This window comes from Saccostrea echinata, unplaced genomic scaffold (genome assembly GCF_033153115.1).
Source record: "Saccostrea echinata isolate AGI-Se365-2 ecotype Australia unplaced genomic scaffold, CSIRO_AGI_Sech_v1 ptg000025l, whole genome shotgun sequence".
In the NCBI taxonomy this organism is placed as follows: Eukaryota; Metazoa; Mollusca; class Bivalvia; order Ostreida; family Ostreidae; genus Saccostrea; species Saccostrea echinata.
Genome location: NW_026889774.1, coordinates 8,528,422 through 8,549,996, shown reverse-complemented (window position 1 = coordinate 8,549,996; position 21,575 = coordinate 8,528,422). Strand labels below are relative to the sequence as shown.

Genomic DNA, 21,575 nt, shown 5'->3' with positions numbered 1-21,575 from the left:
CCACGTCAAATGGCGGGACAGTCGCACGGGCCTCTTTGGCCGCCACGATTTTGAGGCGACAGGACGTAGAGATGGACATCTCAAGACGGTGAGTCGGTCCGTGGCTAGCACCCACGTTGTGTTTATATATATACTTAGTAACACCCAGTATTTACTTTACTAATTATCAAATAAAGTTTATTCTAGGTATTATTTTATTGTACTTACAAAATATCGAAACCGCATAATCTAACAGCCTACTCTCGGAGAGAAGAGAAAAATGAATGTTTGTGAAATTTTTGATTTTCGGCGACGTGCGTTTTACTGCATTCATAAGAAAAACACCAGTTTTTAAGGAAACATTTTCTCGTGGATGATGTACAACCTTTTTATAAATGACTGATAGCAACTTCCTATCAGTTAATTACACGTGTTAAAAAAATCAACATGATTTTATTATCATCCGATTGGCAACAGTAATAACCTTTAAAATGCAGATTTTAAACGTGTATTACTACGTAATCATTGAAAAAAAAACTCTCATTAGAGATCGTAATCTGAAGTAGAGTAAACTACATAATAAAGACAATGGTTCTATTCAGACAGTAAACACAAAACAGAAAAAAGGGGAGAGGGAGCGGAACATTAATTGTTAATAAGTGAATATCAGCTATAATTTATGTACTTGTTATTTTCCGGGGGGGGGGGGGGTTGGTGAAGAGAGAAGAGGTTTCTTATGCTACAGAAAATATGGACCATAGGCCAGGAAACAACTTCACAGTTTGAGGCAATGTGACCTTTGACAAAAAAAAAAATATGAAAGGAACAAGTGAGAGAGACCCAAAAACAAAAAGATAACCATCGTTCACATACTATAGACCCCTTTTCTCCCTTTCCCAAAACAGTATGTGTACAATATTACTTGGATAAAACAATGTTTGTTAAAGGTTTTCTGACGAGAAAAAAAAATATCACTGTGTAGGAGTTATGAACCATACAGCGGCAATGGGGGAAGTAATAATGGTTTTGTTAGATGAAAACTAGACAAAGAAGTAATAATGGTTTTCCTGGGAGGCAAATTAAGAAATATAAAGGAATTTTATTTATTCTGGAACCCATAAAGTATTTTTGAGCTACCATTTTTTATTCAATAATATTTTTTTCTGTCTGTTAGGAAACATTGCAAGATTTATACGAAATAAAATAAATAGCAATTTTATTGATATGACGAAGTATATTGAAAGAAAGCTTTCATTGCTAACCATCCTGTCCTTGTGTATTACAGAAATAAATAATGAAGTATTCAAAACAAGAAATATCTGTATTTTCAGCCTTACCCACATCATTTTTATTCTTGTCTTCTTTGTAGAAGTTGAATGCGCAAAATAAATTTTACATTCAATGAAATTCGAAAGGTAATGATGTGGACAAATCTAAGTATACTCAGCATGAGAAGATTTTCATAAATGTAATTTGATGATTCTTAGCCTTATTTGTACCTCTTAGGAAGATATTATAAGCATTCCTTTTAAATATATGTAAAGCACCCCCATCCCTTAAAATCTTAATCTTAAAAAAAATTGACAAGATAAATAAAGAGTAAGACAGTAGGGTCGCTTGGGTGATGATTGGTCTTCAAAATAGCACCCCGTTGGGACCCTGGGTGACAAGAACAGGTTCCTGTCACCCCCTTGCATGTCGTATGAGGCGACTAAATGAAACAACCTGTTGGACGTGGGTTGCGATCCTTGTTCGTGGAGAAGGGGATCCTGGTGGCTGCGGTCTTGCAGGTGTTGGGTTTAAAGGTGCGGTCACACGATGCAGTTTTTCATTCGACTTGCTCAGGTAAGTCGATTGGTGGCGTGGTCACACGAAACGATTTTAAATTCGATTTACAAATGATTTTGACGAGAGAAGCAGGTGCTTGTTTTGCGTTTATTTAGTTTTGAAACATTTTTGATAAATAAATATTTACATGTATAAGTAAAGAGTATTATCAATCATTTATCTAAATTTACATTACGTCATGCCCCATTATGACGTTTGATGCTGACGTAATTTTCGCACGGTCAGTGATTACTTCTGCATGTAAAAGATGACTGCAAGAAAAAAAGAAAGCAATACTTAAGTGTATTGTAGCTACTTTGGCATTGAAAAGAAGCTTAATAAAAGAAAGAGCATGGACATGGCTTTGGTTAATTAGGATGAATGAACTGGGTATGTGAGAAAAATTATATTGAATACCTTAACGTTTCTTTCGGTTGCATTTGATATGCTCAACGTTATATTCGCTTGGATAGGGGAAGTTAAAACAGCTATGTAATTACTTTCAATTCAAAAGGATGACTTGAATTGACAAGTGATAAATTTTAGACATTAGTGAAAATCAGCACATTACCAAGCGTAGTTTAAATATATATATATTTATTATGCTTCCTGTCAGTTTGTCTCTATATAATCAATACCCAACTATTTTCGCATAGTGTTCTAAGGATTTATATAGCGTAAGCATACTATGCCGAAATAGTGCACGGCTGTCTTTTCTAGAGAAAATGTAATTAGCACCCACGCTGGGGATCGAACTCACGATCTGGAGAACGTCAGTCCAACGCGTTACCGATTACGCCACAAACACCGCTACTTTACGGAATGTATTTTCAAGTATATAAACGTAGTTTTTATACATTTGTCACAAAACAAGAAATAAATGAATATAATTTCTAAAAGACTGATATTATTGATAAGGATCTTAAAGATAAATTCTCTAACAAATAATCGAATTTATCAGTAACCAAAATTGCAACGTAACATGAACTGGTTCTTCGGAGTCAATAAAACGCTTTTTGATATAACGCTTGATTAAAGAATGTTCAAGAAAATTTTCATTTAGATTTAACGTCTGCAAACAGGTTTGGGATTGAGAATTTAATTAAATTGTCGTATACAAACAACAGTCAGCATAATAATTATAATAGTGTTATTATTTGGATGTACTATGCCGAAATAGTAGTCAGGGTTTGACACATAGTGCACTCGCCTCCGGCTCGTGCACCATGTGTCAAACCCTGACTACTATTTCGGCATAGTACATCCAAATAATAACACTATTATATAAATGTATATATATATATATATTAGACGAGACGTCCCGCAGCGCAGGTTCATTTTCATATAGCATGATAAGATCCATATCATTTGCAAGAGAAATCTAATTTATCTTCTTCTATGTTTCCACAAGTTGCCATTTTGAAAACCTCTTTGAAAGGATTACTTCCCTTTGCTGAGTGAACCAAAGGGTAAAACCGGTCATATCATCGTGAAATGATACTCCAATTATACATATAACAACATTACAGTTTGGAGTCTGGAGATGCGGCATTAAATAAAATTCTTATTTTGATTTAATTTTTTTTTCTTACGTCAACATCATTTCAGCCCATACAGGTATATATACTTAAGATGCTACATGTTCACGAAGTTATTAATTACATTAAGTCTGAAATAATCAGTTTCAAATTGCTTTGGATTTCTCAAAAATTTGCTGGATCCACCTCTATCATAGACGGGTGTTTCGTAACTTAGTATTACCGTTTGACTTAATTCCGTTCATTTTTCGAATAGCTTAAGAAAAGTGTTCCAACCCTGGCTAGTCTATATAAATTGGGTGGCTATTTAATTCATTACTTGTGAAATGATCTCAATAATTAGAGTAAAAAATAGAACACAATTATCCTTTAAAAATGACTTTAAATTGTAATGTACAAAATTTAACGTTAGATGGATCGGTATTTTATTGACGAAAGTAGTTGTAAATGGGCAACGCAGTTAATTTGTTATGAAGTAAATTTTCTATTGATTCAAACGACATATTACAACTAGAATTAAACTATATATAATTTAACAAGAGGCCCAAGGGCCTTAACGGTCACCTGAGTACAATACAACAATTTAGAGAATCCATCAACTGGTAAACGAAGCTTTGTTGCCCAAAAGCAAGAATTATAGTATGATTAGCATCAGCAAAATAATTGGTCTAGTATCTATCTGTCCCCATTTATCGCTATTACCATGCAGACAAAATGTCTATTTTTTAACCCAATATTATTACTTCTCACATTGGCCACTCTTGTCATTTGAAGAACATTAAAAAAGATAAGTTATTTTTGTCTCATTTTTATTCATCTATTATTTCCAAGTCTATCTGATCATTAAAACTATGAAAGTACTTTTTGTATTATACAATAAATATTCTTGCATAATTTTCTTATATTTATCTTCTATTAATCTTCATCTTCGCTAGCCAAGGGTTTTCGGTCCAATCTGTTCTATGATTGGCTACAGCTACGATAAACTGATCTAATCGCAGCGTTTGTATCAAGCTCTTGTATACAAATATGGCTGCACCCATGGAAGTATGCTGTTGCGAACTTCCAAAGAAGCACAGACGCGTGATTTTTGGAGAAACTCGGTGTTTTTACCCAATTGACACAAGTCCTCGATTATAGTGCCTCCCCCAACGATGGTCTTTCCAAATACGTCTGTGGATTTTGCTTTACGAAGCTTAATAAACTGTAAAAAATTGACATGGATTTGATACATAAAATGGACTCTCTAAGAAGGGAAAAAAATGAGGTCTTGGGAATTCTTAGGGAGAAACACAGTCTTTACAAATGAATATAATTAGAACTCCAAAGGCACAAGATAAAAGAACCATAGTGCATTCGTCAACACCCAGAAAGACAAAAAAAATCTTTGTTTACAACCCCCCGAAAAAATGATCAAACAGAGGAGTGCCTGGCTATGCAAATCAACAATCCACAAGTAAATCCACCAGGTAAACAACAAAAAACAACAGATCAGAAAGATGTGCACAGACTTCACTTACCTACAGAGAAAGCTACTTCCATTGACACTCAAAATCCAATCACCATAAAGTCCTTCACACCTAGTAAACTTAAAGTAAACGTTATGGTATTATATAACACAAATTAGATATGGACATAGATCTTCATAACTTTTTGTCATTACATGTTGCACAAAGAGATGAATCAATTATTTTTTTTCCTTTATTTTGGCCATATAAAGAAAAAAAAATCTGTTTTATTATTGATTTTTTTAAAATGTAAACAAATTAAAACATCATTTTTCATATAAACTTATAATGAATTTAAAATTGAATACATTATGATTATTAAAGTGTATCATTGATGTGTGTATGTATGTATATACATATATATATAGAACTACATTTTAAAGTTCCATGTATCAGCTAATAATGCTAGCAAATAAAATATCCAGTTCTTTTTCTCAATATAATCTATCATGATTTTACAGGTTGTGTACAAAACAAAGAAAACAGAGAAAGTAAGAACAAAATTGGTAAAAGATTGTCAATTAAGTGAAATTGTCAGAGGTTTAACCATCCACAATGCACCAAAGAGAACAGCTCGGGCTATCTACAATTCACCTCTAAAAGAAGTAATCAACAACCAAATTATGAAAGAACTAAAGGAAGAAATTGGGAAACTGACATCAAGTATTAACTATTCTTTGCTTAGACAAATAGATACAAAAGTCTCGCTACATTTAGTTTTGACAAAGTGCATGGGGAAATAAAGTTGTGGGCACCTTTATTTCACCATTGCATGACAACATTAACAAATAAAAATGCCATGGGAGCCATTGTAGCTTCATGTGTACTGCTGAAATCCAGCAACACACATATGTCTGCTTTCCAACATGTCATAGGCCAGATTCTTGACCATGGTGGAGCTACTGATGATGTAAGGAAAAAAATCTAGTGGTTAACATTTATTAACCCTACTCACAACAGTTTTTATCTGATATAAACTCCTTTAACAAGGTTCTATTTAGTTTGAATTATCAGTCCTGTACAATGTCACACTAAATTTTATTTGCTCATGTAGACTTAAATCAATAACTTCAATTTAATACTGAATACGCGATCTATTTTAAATATACTTATGTCAACTTTCTGAAGTTTGAGTACCTGAAATTAATAAATTAATAATTGACATAGAATCAAAATTTAATCTCTTTTGCCCAGATTTTGCTTTAAAGTTTTTTCTTTTTTTAAAGACTATAGATACTTTGACAAAGATGGGCATGTGTGTGTCTGCATCTTCTTCAGCAAAAAGAAAACATCACCTACTCAGCAGACAACAGCAGCATATCAAAAGATTGCTTACAGAGCCGGCAGAGGATGATGAGCAAATTACACAGAGACTCAGTAAGTCAAGTGACATTATAGGTGACAATATTAATATAACACATAGTCCATCTCAAATGAGTGTTGATCGAAGACGACAAAGCTGGCACTGGTTTCTGCTTGTGGCATTAGAAAAAAAGAGATGTAGATCCTACACTGGATGACACACATCCTATTGCTGACATCAGTCAAGTGGAAAACAGTTTGTTTATTCCAAACTTGCAAGAGTCTGCTTTCCTTGAAAACCATTTAATGCAGGTCCTTGTCAAGTATGTGGACAATCTTAATAGGTATAAATCATGCATTCCACAATACATAAATCATCCCCACCTTAACGCTAGTTGCAGAAAATCTGATTATGCCATTATTGACCTCTTAGACAAAAGCGAGAATAAGTCAGAAGAAATGATTGATATACTACAATATATTCATGAAAAATGTATTGCAAGGTCAGATTTAGATAAATAATACCCCCTTCAAACCTAAAGAAGAGGGTATTTGGAGGCGATGTATTAACCAATGAGAGAGCATATGCTGCTCAATTAGCACTTCACAATGGTATGACAGAATTCAGTAAACTTCAGTGTGTCATTCACCGACCTGAAGGGTTACATAGGATGATGAATCTGCTACTGGTATCAGTGTGTTGGTTTAGTTGCAGTTAATGAATTTATAAAAGGCATGACTTCTTTATTCATTCAGCTGAGATACAGCTCTTATCCTTTTAGCTTAAGAGGATATATGAGTTTATTTTTATTTGCCTTACATTTCTTTCAGCCATGTAAAGAGATAGTGCTTATAACAGTTCAATGATTTTTGTTTATTACTAATTACCATTAACTCATTCTTGATTTGTAGACATTACTAATACATTTACTACATATACATTATACTACTTCAATCATTCAAAGTCAAACATTTTTCCGAAAAATATGTTGAAAAATTATTGGTAATGCAGAAATAATGCATTGTTTTAAACTTTGTTGAAGTAAAATTCTGGTCTTTTCAAGTTTTATTCAAATTTTTTCCTTCAGCATTTACAATATATTTGTCACACAATTGCTGAATTAAATGACAGTGGATATTTTATTAGCATATTTTAAAAATTAATTATTATTATTTTGTATTTTACAGTTCATTTATCAACAGTTCTACCAAGTGTCATCTGCAGGAGAGCCAGGTACATTGAGTCACCTGAGAAAAACAGTGGGGAGAGTTGATGTCCATGGTCCTGAAGAAGTTATCCAAAAGTACAGGTTGTAAAATAATTTAAACATTTCTTTTAGTACTCTCTTCTTGATGTGGAGAATTAAATTAATGTTTGCCTACATGTACTTGTATTGTAGATCTCATTATGCTTGGATGGATGACTGCTTGGATTCCTTTATTGTGGGTGCTTACATGCATTTGACGGGGATCAAGGATCTGCAAGATGAACCTGTAGGCCAACAGCCATTGTTCCGTCTTCTTTCTGATCAGGAGAAGTACACATTTATCCATGGAATAGCAAAGGATGTTCTTGACAAATATGTGAAGATTGCTGATGGTACAAATAATTGAATATCTTTCATTTACTTAATTGTTTGCTGGTCTTTCTGCAGTTGCATACAACAAAATGATATTTTTTCCTAAAAAATAATTGGGTAAAATAAAATTGAGTTTAAGATTTGGAGAAAAGAAATACAATGGTTGCTTTTTAAAGAGCACTGCTGCATTTGCTGTAGTGTGTTTGGCACTTTAATGTTATGATTCAACATTTCAACAAAACATCATCTAACTTGATTTCTTGTTTAGAATTTTCCTCTTCTTTCTTTTTAAACACAATAGATATCAATGACATCAGAGAGAAAACATGCGCACTTGATGCAGAAGCAAATCAAACGAAGGACCTCTTTGATAATGATGAGATGAAGTATGTGTGCCCAAATTGTGAGAAGCAGTACAAAACAAGTGGTGGAATAAAGAGACATTTGAAAAATGTCCATGAATTCTCTTTTGATTATGAAGATCAACCACCTACTTCTGGAAGGGACCACATTGCGATATACAGAGCATCATTTATGAAATGTGCATTGCTTCTTCGAGACACAAATGACGCATATAAAATGGGAGATGGGAACAGAGTTACAACCAATGCGAAATTTCAGATGCTTCTCTCCCGTGTTGGAAAACACAAGTATCAGTTATGGCTGTGTAGGTATTTGGCCTACATCAATTGTATCTTATCACCAAAAATGGCCTATAAGTATCAGTGAAATTGCTCTGCAAATTTGCAAGGGGGTATGGGAAAGAACATTTCAAATGATAATTTACTAGAAATTATGGTCCAAACTGTGAAGAAAAAAAATTACTCTCAAGGAGCCAATGCAGCATATGCCAGTGTTCAGAAAGCTGCACTCACAACTCAAATTCAAGAAGAAATGAAGGAGAATTTGCAAATACAGTGCAATAAGAAAAAAATCAGGATCAAGAAGACTTGAAGCAAATAAAATCTCAGACATTTTGGAAATGGTGACTGAACTGAACAATGCCAAAATGTTCGACTACATTCCTGGTAGAGAATTTGTTAATTTCCCATGTTTTATTGACTTTTTCTCTCGCATTAAAGTTGTAGATTTGCATGTCTGGATTACAGAAAATAGAGAGAGACTGTCTTACGAAGTGCTCAGTTAGAAATGTAATCAAGATTATTTGTTGACCTGAGCATTGTTACTGTTATTTTATTGCTAGCATTTTAAAGAAGCTGTTCGATATCTATTACAGTGTCATTTCTACATTAGAGGGAGTGAATATATGTATATGCTTGTTTGAAAGCTATTACCATGTATTTGAAGTCTAAACCTTTATTTAAAATATTATGAACATTTTTTTTAATTGAGGAAGTTGGTCATATGATTAACTTTAATAGTTCATATAATTTAAGCTTTGAGCTAATGATTTTCCAAAAGATATCTTATCTTTCATTAAAAACACACAACTTTAACAAACCTAACACTGCAAAAGACTGAAATGGCCTTTTAAAGTTTATATAGGAAAAAATAGTTATCATCCCAATGAAAGTTGTCTCTCTTATCAAAGGTCAAACCTTAAAACTGGTCAAAGAATAAAAACAATTGGGAGATTTGGTGTCACAAGGTCAAAGTGAATAAATTTTAATGTCTATCATTGCATAAGGTCATCAATGATTTTTTAGGTCACCTGAGTCACTCAGGTGACCTATTGCTATCCGTTTTTGTCCGTCGTCGTGCGATGTGCGTTAACATTTGAACATTTTAAGCTTCTTCTATGAAACCGCTCAACCAATTTCAACTAAATTTGGCATATAGCATCTATGGGTGAAGGGGAACAAAAATTGTGAATTTCATGGTCCCTGCCCCCCTGGGGCCTGAGCGGTGGGGCTAAAACCACCAAAATTAATGCAATCTTTAAAAATCTTCTTCTTTACTCCTGGACATCAAGCAGTCAAACTGTTGGCATCATTGTAATAAGCATTGAGTCCTCTACCAAAATTGTGAAATTCATGGCCCCAGGGTCAGGGGTTCTGGTGCTAGGGCGGGGCTATATAGATCATATAGTGAAAGTGCATTATTTCTTTGAAAATCTTCTTCTCTGCTCCTGGGTATTAAAATAAACTAACTAAGGATATAGTTATGATGAGTAAGAGTGACTCTTCGAAAATTGTGAAATTCATGGCCCCAGGGGCAGGGGTTCTGGTGTTAAGGCGGGGCTCTGTTGATTATATAGTTAAAATACATTAGTTCTTTGGAAATCTTCTGTGCTCCTGGGTATCAAATAAACTAAGTATATAGTTATGATGAGTAAGAGTGCCTCTTCCAAAATTGTGAAATTCATAGCTCAGGGGCAGGGGTTCTGGTGTTAGGGCGGGGCTCTATTGATTATATAGTGAAAATGCATTAATTCTTTGAAAATCTTCTTCTCTGCTCCTGGGTATTAAATAAACCAACTAAGTATATAGTTATGATGAGTAAGAGTGCCTCTTCCAAAATTGTGAAATTCATGGCCCCAGGGGCAGGGGTTCTGGTGTTAGGGCGGGGCTCTATTGATTATATAGTGAAAAATGCATTAATTCATTGAAAATCTTCTCCTCTCTGCTCCTGGGTATTACGTAAACTAACTAAGCACATAGTTAGGATGAGCAAGAGTGCCTCTTCCAAAATTGTGAATTTCATGGCCCCTGTGTCAGGGGTTCTGGTGTTAGGGCGGGACTCTACTGATTATATAGTGAAAATGCATTAATTTTTTGAAAATCTTCTTCTCTGCTCCTGGGTATTAAATTCAGTAACTAAGTACATAGTTATGATGAGCAAGAGTGCCTCTTTCAAAATTGTGAATTTCATGGCCCCTGGGTCACGGGTTCTGGTGTTAGGGTGGGGCTCTATTGATTATATAGTGAAAATGCATTAATTCTTTGAAAATCTTCTTCTCTACTCCTGGGTATTATTGAAATGCATTAAATACATAGTTATGATAATCAAGGATGCCTCATTCAAAATTGTGAAATTCGTGGCTCCTGGATCAGGGGTTCTGGTGTAAGGGCGGGGCTCTATTGATTATAAAGTGAAAATGTATTAATTCTTTAAAAATCTTTTTCTCTGCACCTGGGTATTATTTAAACAAACTAAGTACATTGTTATGATAAGCAAGGATGTCTCTTCCAAAATTTTGAAATTCATGGCCCCGGGGACAGGAGTTCTGGTGTTAGAGCGGGGCTATATAGATCCTATAGTGAAGGTGAATTATTTCTTTGAAAATCTTCTTCTCTGCCCCTGGGTTTAGACAGACTAATTTAAAAATACATTGTTATGATACGCAAGGATGCCTCTTCCAAAATTGTGAATTTTATGACCCCAGGTTCAAGGGCTCTGGTGAGGGGGGGGGGGGGGGGGGCTTTTATTGATTATAAAGTGAAAAAGCAAAATTTCTTTGAAAATATTCTTTTCTTCTTCTGGTTAAAAAAGCAAAGAAGCTAAGTGTATAGTTATGATGAGCAAGTGTGCTTCTTCCAGAGTAGTGAATTTCATGACCCCTGGGTCAGATGTGCTGGTGTGAGGGTCGGGCTCTTGATAATTTAGTGAAAATGCATTAATTCTATTAAATAATCCTGTTTGCTCCTTAGTGTTAAACAGATAAACAAAGTGATTAGTTATGATGAGCAAACATATGGTCCCAGGGTCAGAAGCTCTGGTGTTTCAGGGGTGGGGTTGGGGTTGGGGGCTCTATTGATAATATAGTGAATCTGTAGTAAAAATGCATTATTTATTTAAAAATCTTCTCCGCACCTGGGCATATCTGAGGCAAACAGAGTAAAAGTTTTTATAAAGAAGGGAATTTTTACCAGATTTTTTAACATCTGGACCATTTGGTCAAGTGTTCTGGTCCTGGCCAGGGCTCTATTAGTTTGTATTCTACTGAGAGGAGTAATTTCCCTTTGCCTTTTACTTTTGATAATTTAATACTGTAAATAATGTACTTGAAAGGTAAATAGAATAAGAGAATTATGCAAAAACTTTTATTGTATAATACAAAAAATACTTTCATATTTGTAATGATCAGATAGACTTGTAAGTAGTAGATAAATAAAAATGAGACAAAAATAACTTGTCTTATTAAATATTCATCAAAGACCAAGAGAGGCCAATGTAAGAGATTTCAACAAAGGATTAAAATAGTACAGAAGCACTGACAATTTGTTAATATACTGTATGGTGATAGTGATAAATGGGGAACAGACTAGAACCTAATTTATGAACTGTTAATGAATATTAAGACCAATTATTTTGTTGATCATGATCACCCTTTTTTTCTTGCTTTTGGGCAACAAAGCTTCACCTTTCAGTTCATTTTATACTCTATGCATCCTTTAAATTGTTGTATCATACTCAGGTGACAGTTAAAGCCCTTGGGCCTCTTGTTTTTTTTTCGCTCTCTCTCTTTGTTACCAATAAATATTATAAAGTTGATCTGAAGATATTTTGGTTTCTACAAATCTGCCCCCAGGGATCATGAAACATCTTAACCACAAGTCCAATTTTTTTTATTATACTTAAATGTTGTGGAAGTCAAGAAACTCAAAATTAAAATATGTTTCAATACTGATTCACAAAATTATTGTAATTTGCAATTTTTTTTCTTATTAAATTCAATAATTATTAATCAATAAACATTTTACGGGCGATTAGAAATTTGACTTATGTCTAAGTCTGTTTTATGATCCTGGGGCCCAATAGGCCTGTTTATCACTCCATTCTTCATTCGGTCTGTTTTCCACCTTCATTTTAAACTTTCTATTATTGTTAGCTCTCCATTTTCTTTAATTGTTTTCAAACATCCAATATAAATGTGCAAAACTTTAAATATCTAAAACACTTTTTCAATACCTAGAATATTTTGTTTAGTTTGAAAACTTTAATTTGAGGCACAACTTTATTGACAAAGCAAAAAAAAAAGTAATAATAATAAAAGGAGTCACAATGTGGAAAAACAGTTTATGAAATGTAATGCAACTGAAAAATGAAAAGATGTTCATACATGACTTTATACTGCACTGTTCTGCAATACTAGTATTTTTTTTTCCAACAGTCAATCTTGTGATGTGGAACTATCACTGTCTACGAAATTGTACATTGTTTCGTCTCCAAATACATCAAGTATTATAATTTACAAATCTCCTGAGCTATACAGAAAGACCAAATAGGGAATTTTTGTCTTCTGCAGTAAACAAAACATGACATTTAGAAACAATATTTTTCACTAGATCTTTTGTAAATCCATGGACTAATTCTGAATTAAGAAGCCCACCGCTTGATCTGTCAGACAATGTAAACTGCAAGGATTCCAACTTTTGTGTCAGAAGACGTCTTTCTTCAACTGAAACATTTCGCTCCATCTCACCTTCGGAAGATTCTCCTTCGTCATCATCTTTCATGGCAACATGCGATTCTGGGCAGGTATCCAGTTGGCATTTACACTTTTTCTCACACACATCACAACATGCATGTAAAGGTGTTAGTTCACAATGTTTCGTCTGAAAAGCATTGCATAATATATTTCTTCGACGTACACTGTTATCTTTGACAATTCGAACAAGTTCTGGTTCAACATGTTTTAAGTAACCTTTATGTGCCTTAAACAATACAAGTTCATGTGAAGGTTTTCCATCCCTCCCACCTCTACCCATTTGTTGCACGAAAGTCTCCAACTCCCTGGGTATCCCATAGTGCACAACATTATGTACTTGGTGGAAGTTGACACCCATTCCGGCTGCATTAGTACAAATAAGTATTCTAATGTGACCTTCAGTAGCCATATCTTCTCTAATTTTGTTTTTGATTTCTTCATCAATTTTGCTATGAAACATTTCAAAGTTTGATCTATTTTGTCTGCAGTTTTTAATGAATGCAAAATAAATCTTTGTAACGTCACTTATACTATTACAAAAGTCTTGGTAACTGTTCTCTGTGGTGTCTCAAGTCTTTAATAAGCCAATCAAAAACTTTGTCTATAGTATCATTATTTTTAATGGGTTTCACAGTAATCTTAATGTTTCTCCTATCAGGCGAATCAAGAACAAGTTCATAACCTGGTCGAAAGCATAGACATTTAAAAATTTTCCTCCTCTGAGTTGGTCCAGCAGTTGCAATAAGAGCAAGGACACGAACATTTGGGCACAAAGATCGCAGCTCCTGAATCTTTGAAAACCACTTCCTGGAAGGATCTTCATCTGTCCTTCCCTCTCCCCTGAAAAAATTATTATGCTAATTAGAATTAAGAAGTATATATATAAACTCAATAACATGCAAGATTCTTATAATACATGTATATGGTGTTTGATAATTTCAAATGTATTATATGCTATTAATTTGTAAATACTTGTTTGCTCTGTCACAAGAAATTTACGATAATCCAAGGTGAGATCATCAACATCATAATAAAAAGTATAGCTGGGCCTTTCGATTACACAGGACCTTAATCAATGTGATACAAGATGTATGTAATTAGGAAGGCAAACACTTAATACTTTTGTGAACTAATTTTAGTTTAAATTGCTAATGTATATGCTAAAATCAACCAGTACTGTTAGATAAGCATGTTGATGCATGCATGCATGTTTGAAAACTATTATTAAAGCAACTGACCTTTTAATCATAACAATGAAGCTATTGAGCTAAATAGAGTTAGTGTCCCAACTGTTTGATTCTGAAAAATGGCTACATGAGGACTGAGGTACATGCTACTAAGACTGTACTTGCCTTTATATACATGATATACTAGTTACAGTTCCTTCATTATACATGCATTGATATCATTTGTACACTAAACTACACATTATACATACTGTATGGGCCTCATCCACGACTAACAACTGTAGCCGCCTCCTATACTCCTCCGACTTGAACATAACTCCACCGCCTCTCACCAACCAGTCTTTCGGGGCTACCAAATACGAAATCGTACTGCCCCGCCTCTATTCTTTCATTTTCCTCAACGTTCTTCCTAATGTAAGTGGCAGCAAGTCCAAAGTTGTTCAATTTCTCAACTTGTTCCCTCATTATTGACAAGAGAGGTGCTACAATGACGACAATACCTGGTTTTATGACAGGAATGCTTTCATATACCAGCGATTTTCCACTCCCGGTGCGGGTCCCAACAAACACATCGCGATTTAATAACACAGCATTAATTGCTTTCTCTTGGTTTTCTCGTAATTTTACTTTAAAAGTGTCGTAAACTCTTTTCCGTGATTCGTCAGTCAACATGTTTCCACTTTCGTTGTTTTGCCGTAGCGTGTATGTAACCCATTATTTCATTGGATAAGAAAATGAAGTTGCAAGGGGCGCAACTCTACTTAGTCGCTAGATAGCGCCACCGTATTTTCTTAATGAAATCTCCCAAGGGTTTATGGGGAGCGGAGTGGACCAAAAACCCTTGGCTAGCGAAGATGATTAACCTTTCAAATACATTATTTACAGTGATTAATTATCAAAGGTGAATGGCAAAGTGGAATAACTTTGCTCAGCAGAATACAAGTTAATAGAGCCCTGGCCAGGACCAGAACACTTGACTAAATGGTCCAGGTGCTCAAAATTGTGGTAAAAATACCCTTGCATATTAAAACTTTTACTCTGTTTGCCTCGAATATACCAAGACGCATAGATTTTCAAAGAAATGCATTTTCACTATATTATTAAATAAATAAAGCACCATCCTTACACCAGAACCCCTGACCCATTGGCCATGAACTCACAATTCTGGAAGAAGCACCCTTGCTCATTATAACTATACACTTATTTCTTTGCTTTATAACCAGGAGTAGAAAAAAATATTTTGAAAGAAATATTGCATTTTCACTATATAATCAAAAGAGGCCTCCCCCTGTCACCAGAACCCCTGACTCAGGGGCCATGAATTTCATGATTTTGGAAGAGACATTCTTCCTTATCATAACCATGCACCTCCTTTGTTTGAAAAATACCCAGGAGCAGAGAGGAAGATTTTGAAAGATTTTATGCATTTTCCCACCCTAACCCCTGACCAAGGGGCTATGAAATTGATAATTTCTGGGAGGCAGCCATGCTCATCATAACTGTGTACTTAATTTATTTAATATTCAGGAGCAGAGAAAAGGATTTTCAAAGAATTAATGCAATTTTACTATATAATCAAAAGAGCCCCACCCTAACACCTGAACCCCTGACCCAGGGGCCATGAAATTCACAATTTTGGAAGAGGCAACCATGCTCATCTTAACTATGCACTAAATTAGTTTATTTAATACCCAGGAGCAGAGTAAAATATTTTCAAAGAAATAATGCAATTTTACTATATAATCAATAGAGCCCCGCCCGAGCACCAGAACCCCTGACCCTGGGGCCATGAAATTCACAATTTCTGAAAAGGCAGCCATGCTCACCATAACTATGTTCTTAGTTTAATTAATACTCAAGAGCAGAGAAGATTTTCAATGAATTAATGTATTTTCACTATATAATCAATAGAGCCCCGCCCTAACACCAGAACCCCTAACCCTGGGGCCATAAATTTCACAATTTTGGAAGATTCAATCTTGCTCATCATAACTATGTATTTAGTTAGTTTATTTAATACCCAGGAGCAGAGAAGATTTTCAAAGAATTAATGCATTTTCACTATATAATCAATAGAGCCCCGTCCTAACATCAGAACCCATGACCCTGGGGCCATGAAATTCACAATTTTGGGAGAGGCACTCTTGCTCATCATAACTATGTACTTAGTTTATTTAATACCCAGGAGCAGAGAAGAAGATTTTCAAAGAATTAATGCATTTTCACTATATATTCACTATATATCCGCCCTAACACCAGAACCCCTGACCCTGGGGCCATGAAATTCACAATTTTGGAGGATACACTCTTGCTCTTCATAACTATGTACTTAGTTTATATTATACCCAGGAGCAGAGAAGAAGATTTTCAAAGAAATAATGCACTTTCACTATATGATTATATAGCCCCGCCCTAGCACCAGAACCCCTGACCCTGGGGCCATGAATTTCACAATTTGGTAGAGGGCTCAATGCTTGTTACAATCATGTCAACGGTTTGACTGCTTTATGTCCAGGAGTAAAGAAGATTTAAAAGATTGCATATTTTTTTGTGGTTTTAGCCCCATTCCTCAGGCCCCAGGGGGCAGGGACCATGAAATTCACAATTTTGTTCCCCTTTACCCATAGATGCTATATGCAAATTTTGGTTGAAATTGTGAAGCGGTTTCAGAGAAGAAGCTAAAAATGTTCAAATGTTAACGCACGTCGCACGACGACGGACGAAAACGGATAGCAATAGGTCACCTGAGTGACTCATGTGACCTAAAAATGCTACATTTCCCCCTTGTCGCAGGAAATGTCATTGTGACGTCACGCTATTCAATAGAATTCCAATCGACTTTCAGATTTTGCTTTCGACTTGGGTGGTCACACGGTACGATTTTACTCGAAAGCAAATCGATTGGAAAAATCGCATCGTGTGACAGCACCTTACTGCACCCCTAACAGACTATTATTCCACTTTGGCCCCATATTCATCTAGACAAGAGGTCAAGTTTGACCCGACTCGATCAATCGACTGGTCATGCAGAGATGATAATAGTAGTAAGGGCGGACGTATACCCCCCCTAACAATGGGGGTCTATTGTGTTGGAGAACAATAGGAGAACAATGGGGGAGAACAATGAAGTGACCCTGACCGAGATCTAGTTTACGATATGACCCTGACCGTATTGGTTACTGTGAATGAGCACGGGTATTTAAATGATGATGAAATGGGATACAGGAGCACTTACACGAATGAATGAACACGGGTATTTAAATGTCAAAGTTGGGAGGGAGAGCAAGAGAAGGGCAACAAGTACTCTAACACTTTGTCATAAAAAGAAATGTTGAGATTGCTCGCGCGCACCGCCGCCGCCGGCCGGAACCCGTGGACTCCGGAGACCGAAGCTACCGGAAACCGTGGACTCCGGAACCCGCGGACTCCGGAACTATTTTAGATGATTAATCGTAAATTTTTGGTCGAATTGCGCAGACTGGTTTTAATTTGTGGTTTTTTTTGGTTATAGCATATAATACCCCTGTACTCACAAATCTTTTCATTACTGCAGAGGATGGCAACAACATACATTCTCAGATCTTCCGAAAGCAAAGACGTGTTCCCCGGCAACCAACCATACGATTTTACGGTTACATTACCGAAATGGTTGGTGTTTACGGACCAATGGATTGTAGAACTAAGCGAATTCTATGTCAAGGGCATTGCCAAAACCACAAAGAAAGAGCTCTTTATATACTGCGACGTCTGCGACACATCCGTGGTGAGCCAACAGTACAGACCGTTACTGAGACGTATCGTTTTGGAGTCTAACAAGAATCAAATCTTCACAAGACCATTCCAAGTGCCACTGCGAATCCAAGAGTTTGAAAATTAGAGATAAAGATAATGAACCTGCCACATTTTTGAACGGGGAGGTCGTACTAACTCTGAATTTTCGATCGTCAGCCATAGGTAATCAATCGTATTCTTCTACTTAAAAGGATCTTCGTTTAGATGCGTCATTCATTTGTGTTTCCGACGTTTACAGTTCACATCATGGATAAAAAAAGACTACTTTAGGAAAATTTATGTCTCACACCCTAGAGTCTGGGCGACGAAAGACGTACACATCATCCAACGGAAGCCAAGACATGGTCGCAAAACGGTTAAAACAGTCAAAATAGACAAGACTTTTAAACAGCTGTACCAGCGATTTTCCACGGCAGAGGCAGCAGTAGAGAGAGCAAATTATGTGCTGAAAGAGACCGTCAAAGAAGGAAGACCACATATGCCGCTGAAGAGATCAAGGACAATGGTAACGGACCACCTGGAAAGAGGGTTCGAATGTAATAATTAAATAAGAGGTAAATCGGACAAGGCGTCATTTGCACGAAGAACACCATGTCGTCCACACCTTGCAACAACTGCCATAAATCTTTTTCACGCATATATGCCCTAAGAAGACACGAAAGAACCGCCCATAAAGGGCAACATCCGTACCGTCGAGGCATTCAATTTAAATTTCAGCATCCATTTACCATGGTCATTGCGGGTCCTACGATGTCGGGAAAGTCAACATGGATGAAAGAACTTTTACTTCAAAGACAGAGTTTAATCTCACCGTCTCCTGACCGAATCATTGGGCTGTATAAAAGATGGCAGCCCTTGTATGACGACCTCAAGAGACAAATACCTATCCTTGAGTTCATCCAAGGACTACCGGCCGACCTTGACAGCGACGACTTTCAGAATCCCGACGAAAATACACTTTTAATCATCGACGATCTCATGAAAGATTCCACTGCAAATAAAGATGTATGTGAAACATTCGCGGAGGGCGCCCACCACAGAAACATGAGCATAGTTTGCATCATGCAGAACCTATTCAACGGTGGAAAAGAAAATAGGACGATGAACCTGAACAGCCAATATTTGGTTCTCTTTAAGAATCCGCGAGACAAACTGCAGATCTCTACCCTCGCTCGTCAAATGTATCCTGGACATTCCAACATATTGCTAGATGCCTATCACAAAGCCGTTGATGAAACGCCTCACGGATCCCTTGTCGTAGATTTAAAGCAAACCACACCAGAATCCAAGCGATTACAAACCAATATCTTCTTGAAAAAATTGCCTCCTGTCGATTTCAGCGAGGTTACACTCAAGCAAAGTGAGAACAACATTTTGCAGCCCTTTTGCCTTGATTGTGGTCTCGTGTTTGCTACATCTTAACTTGGGTCGTCACACCGCACTTGGCTGCAACTGCGAGGAAGACTTAGAGGAAGACACTGACACCAGTGATCAAACAGATGATGAGGACGATACAGTCGGCTTTGATATGATGATCAACATCGTCTGGAACCAACATGACCCTTTATTCCAAGACCAAGTTACCAAATTAGTCCAAAAAGGGGTTCCGACGGAAGAAGCCAGAGAAACGACCATGAAACGGATGCTGGAAAAAGACAGAGAGTTACTTTTGAAAAATTATAAAAAACAATTAAAACTGTCTGCCTGCTTCATGAAAAGTGCGTTGCATAGGAATTCTCTCTCTTATCAATGAAAATGACGTGCCTCTTGAAGATGCAATATCATGTATTCTCGAAAAATACCATCTAAAGTTTAATCACCTCTTTCAAGAAAATAAATAAACTAACACGTTTATATTGTAATGATATTTTTATATTATTTTGTATTGTTGAACATTGAAATTAAGTCCGAATAAAATCACAAAAAAATCATAGTGTTTTGTTTTTGTCATTACATTCTCCACCACCACCACTTCCACCACCACAATATGGTGGTGTTAGTTTAAAAAAAATGTATAAGTTCTATCTGCGTTCTGTAAACCCGGACAGTATGAATTTTGTAAAAAGCACACATAATTTTTCCCCCCTCAGAAATACTTTTGATATCTTAAATTTTTCTCCCAGAATGTTATTTATCATCTAAAATAGTTCCGGAGTCCGCGGGTTCCGGAGTCCACGGTTTCCGGTAGCTTCGGTCTCCGGAGTCCACGGGTTCCGGCCGGCGGCGGCGGTGCGCGCGAGCAATCTCAACATTTCTTATTATGACAAAGTGTTAGAGTACTTGTTGCCCTTCTCTTGCTCTCCCTCCCAACTTTGACATTTAAATACCCGTGTTCATTCATTCGTGTAAGTGCTCCTGTATCCCATTTCATCATCATTTAAATACCCGTGCTCATTTACAGTAACCAATACGGTCAGGGTCATATTGTAAACTAGATCTCGGTCAGGGTCACTTCATTTTTCTCCCCCATTGTTCTCCAACACAATATACCCCCATTGTTGGGGGGGGGGGGGTATACGTCCGCCCTTACTACTAATAATATCTACCTGTCCTACATGGTTTCCTGAAACCAATAATATTTCAACAAATATACAATGTGGTTCTAGAAATATATATAGTCAGGGGTTCTGGTGCTAGGGCAGGGCTTTGTAGATCATTTAGTGAAAGTGTATTATTTCTTTTAAAATATTCTTCTCTCTCTCTCTCTCTGCTCCTGGATATTAAATAAACTAAGTACATAGTTATGTTGAACAAGCTGACACAGGATCCCTGACGTTGTTAGGATATTTTCCTTCCTACTCGGTTATACAGAGGTCATAATTTGTAGCGCTTCACCTAAAGTTAAGTGAATACCATAAACGAAGTATCGAAAGAAGCGGGTACAGCCGTACAGGCATATAAAGAAGCTTTGCTCTGTTTTAAGAAATTCGACTCACAATAGGAAGCTTAGATTTTAGTATAGGGGAAAACCTTAAAGGATTTTATCATGTCTCAAAATCTTTATTATGACGAAGTTTACATGCTTTTAAAATCATCCATTTAAATTCTTTTCTAAATAAAATTATATTTTAAATATTTCAGCGATTCGGAGTTTGAATTTCTGAATATGCATAGCTACGCGCCATTGCTCTGGCGTTACAGGTGTCAATCTTGGTAAGCGAGTAGCTCGAGGGTGCCCGTAAGATATCGATCAAATGAAATTTGTCAGGGGTCCCATGGCATCGAGATGACACAGGATCCCTGACGTTGTTAGGATATTTTCCTTCCTACTCGGTTATACAGAGGCCGTAATTTGTAGCGCTTCACCTAAAAATAAGTGAATACCATAAACGAAGTATCGAAAGAAGGGGATACAGCCGTACAGGTATAAAGAAGTTTTGCTCTGTTTGAAGAAACTCGACTCACAATAGGAAGCTTAGATTTTAGTATAGGGGAAAACCTTAAAGGATTTTATCATGTCTCAAAATCTT

At 36.1% G+C, this 21,575-nt stretch overlaps 1 protein-coding gene and 2 pseudogenes across 1 annotated transcript; 2 read left to right on the top strand and 1 right to left on the bottom strand.

Annotated features, from left to right (window-relative positions):
- Positions 1–4,373: 4,373 nt before the first annotated feature.
- LOC133192862 (uncharacterized) lies at positions 4,374–7,471 on the top strand (annotated as a pseudogene).
- A 99-nt stretch (positions 7,472–7,570) lies between these two features.
- On the top strand, positions 7,571–8,881 carry LOC133192573 (uncharacterized; annotated as a pseudogene).
- A 4,778-nt stretch (positions 8,882–13,659) lies between these two features.
- LOC133192861 (ATP-dependent DNA helicase RecQ-like) lies at positions 13,660–14,985 on the bottom strand. The gene is made up of 2 exons (XM_061328866.1): positions 14,636–14,985; positions 13,660–13,966 (listed from the first exon to the last, which is right to left on the bottom strand). The coding sequence occupies exons 1-2, from the start codon at positions 14,983–14,985 to the stop codon at positions 13,660–13,662; spliced, it is 657 nt and encodes a 218-aa protein (XP_061184850.1).
- Between the last annotated feature and the right edge of the window lie 6,590 nt (positions 14,986–21,575).